The sequence below is a fragment of the Eretmochelys imbricata genome, chromosome 13 (assembly GCF_965152235.1).
Source record: "Eretmochelys imbricata isolate rEreImb1 chromosome 13, rEreImb1.hap1, whole genome shotgun sequence".
In the NCBI taxonomy this organism is placed as follows: Eukaryota; Metazoa; Chordata; order Testudines; family Cheloniidae; genus Eretmochelys; species Eretmochelys imbricata.
In genome coordinates this window covers 35,258,133-35,259,786 of record NC_135584.1, presented here as the reverse complement: position 1 = coordinate 35,259,786, position 1,654 = coordinate 35,258,133, and the positions used below count along the sequence as shown (strand labels likewise).

The window sequence follows — 1,654 nt, the reverse complement described above, 5'->3', positions numbered from 1 at the left end:
ACGTGAGGATTATACATTCTTAGACTGAATACACAACACCAGCAGCGTGAAACTGGCTGATAGTTCTTAATGAAAGGACACAGTTTGAGATGGCTGCTATTTGTCACAGAGGGGAAATGACATAGGGGCAGCAGAAGGTGGGGATGGTGGCAAGGGGCAGCTATACTGTATAATGGGCACTGGGGCAGCAGAGGGTGAGGGATGGGGAAGGGATGGCTATACTGTATAATGGGAACCTGGGGGCAGCAGAGGATGGGGATGTGAAAGGAGCGGCTATACTGTATAATGGGCACTAGGGGGCAGCAGATGATGGGGGTGGGAAAGGGGCAGCTATACTGTATAATGGGCACTGGGGGCAGCAGATGATGGGGGTGGAAAAGGGGCGGCTATACTGTATAATGGGCACGAGGGGCAGCAGAGGGTGGGGGCGGGGAAGGGGCGGCTATCCTGTGTAATGGGCACTAGGGAGCAGCAGTGTGTGATCAGGACATTTCAGTCCAAGATCCCTGCATCAGAAGAGGCAGCACCAGAATCCAAGGGAATTGGGAGTCACCTCCTCATCTTCCCGTCAGATCTGGCTCTCTGCAAAATGCACGGGGTGCTCATGCTTGTCGCATGCGATGACGATCATCCTAGAGTCCCGGGCCGCCCGGTACTGGCAGTTGTCGAGGGGTTTACCTCCGTGCCAGGTGCAGGTGGTGATCTGGAATGGTCTGAGGCTCTGGCGCATGGCCTGCCTGGTTCTGGTTACATAGTTCCTGCCTCCATGGCTAGTGCAGATGGCTTTGATATCGTCGCTGTTCCCATGAATGAAGGTGTTTGTCTCCTTGCAGATTTTTGGCCCAGGATTTGGGTACCTCTTCCTGTCCTCCTTCATCATGTAGCGCATGCGGTTGTTGCAGTAGCGGTCGTCACGACCCTTGGGCTTTGCATCAAAGTGCTGCAGGAGGAACCGATCATACTGCTCCTGGCTGGCTGATGCTCCCAACAGCACCAGCGCAGCAGCCAGTAGCAGCAGCAGCATGGGGGTCACTTTCAGAGCCATGGCTCCAGCCAGATGGTCCTGAGGACACATTGAGAGATAAGAACTTCAGAGCGGCCATACAGAGTCAGACCATGGTCTATCTAGCCCAATATTCTGCCTCTGACAGTGGCCCTTACCAGAGCTTCAGGTGGAGTGTACAAAACAGGGCAATTATGCAGTGATCCACCTGTGTTTTCCACTCCCGGCTTCTCACAGTCAGAGATTCAGGGACACCCAGAGCATGGGGTTGCATCCCTGACCATACTGGTTAAAAGTCACTGATGGGCCTATCCCCCATAAAATTATCCAGTTCTTTTTTGAACCTGTTTATATTCTTGGCCATCACGAAATCCCATGGCAACCAGTTCCACTGATTAATTATGCATTGTGTGAAAAAGTACTTTTTCTCGTTGGTACTAAACCTGCTGCCTATTAATTTCATCAGGTAACTCCTAGTTTTTGTACTGTGTGCCAAGGTAAATAACATTGCTCTGTTCACTTCTTCCACACCAGTCGTTATTTTATAGACCCCTATCATATCCCACCAAGTTGTCTCTTACACTGAATGGCCCTAATCTTTTTAGTCTCTCCTCATATAAAAGCTGTTCCACACCCTTGGTCATCTTTGTT

The 1,654-nt window shown here is 51.0% G+C and overlaps 1 protein-coding gene across 1 annotated transcript; it reads right to left on the bottom strand.

The window, feature by feature from the left end:
• Positions 1 to 568: 568 nt before the first annotated feature.
• LOC144273710 (angiogenin-2-like) lies at positions 569 to 1,045 on the bottom strand. Its single transcript, XM_077832402.1, has one exon. It carries the CDS (start codon positions 1,043 to 1,045, stop codon positions 569 to 571), a length of 477 nt encoding a protein of 158 aa, XP_077688528.1.
• Positions 1,046 to 1,654: the final 609 nt, after the last annotated feature.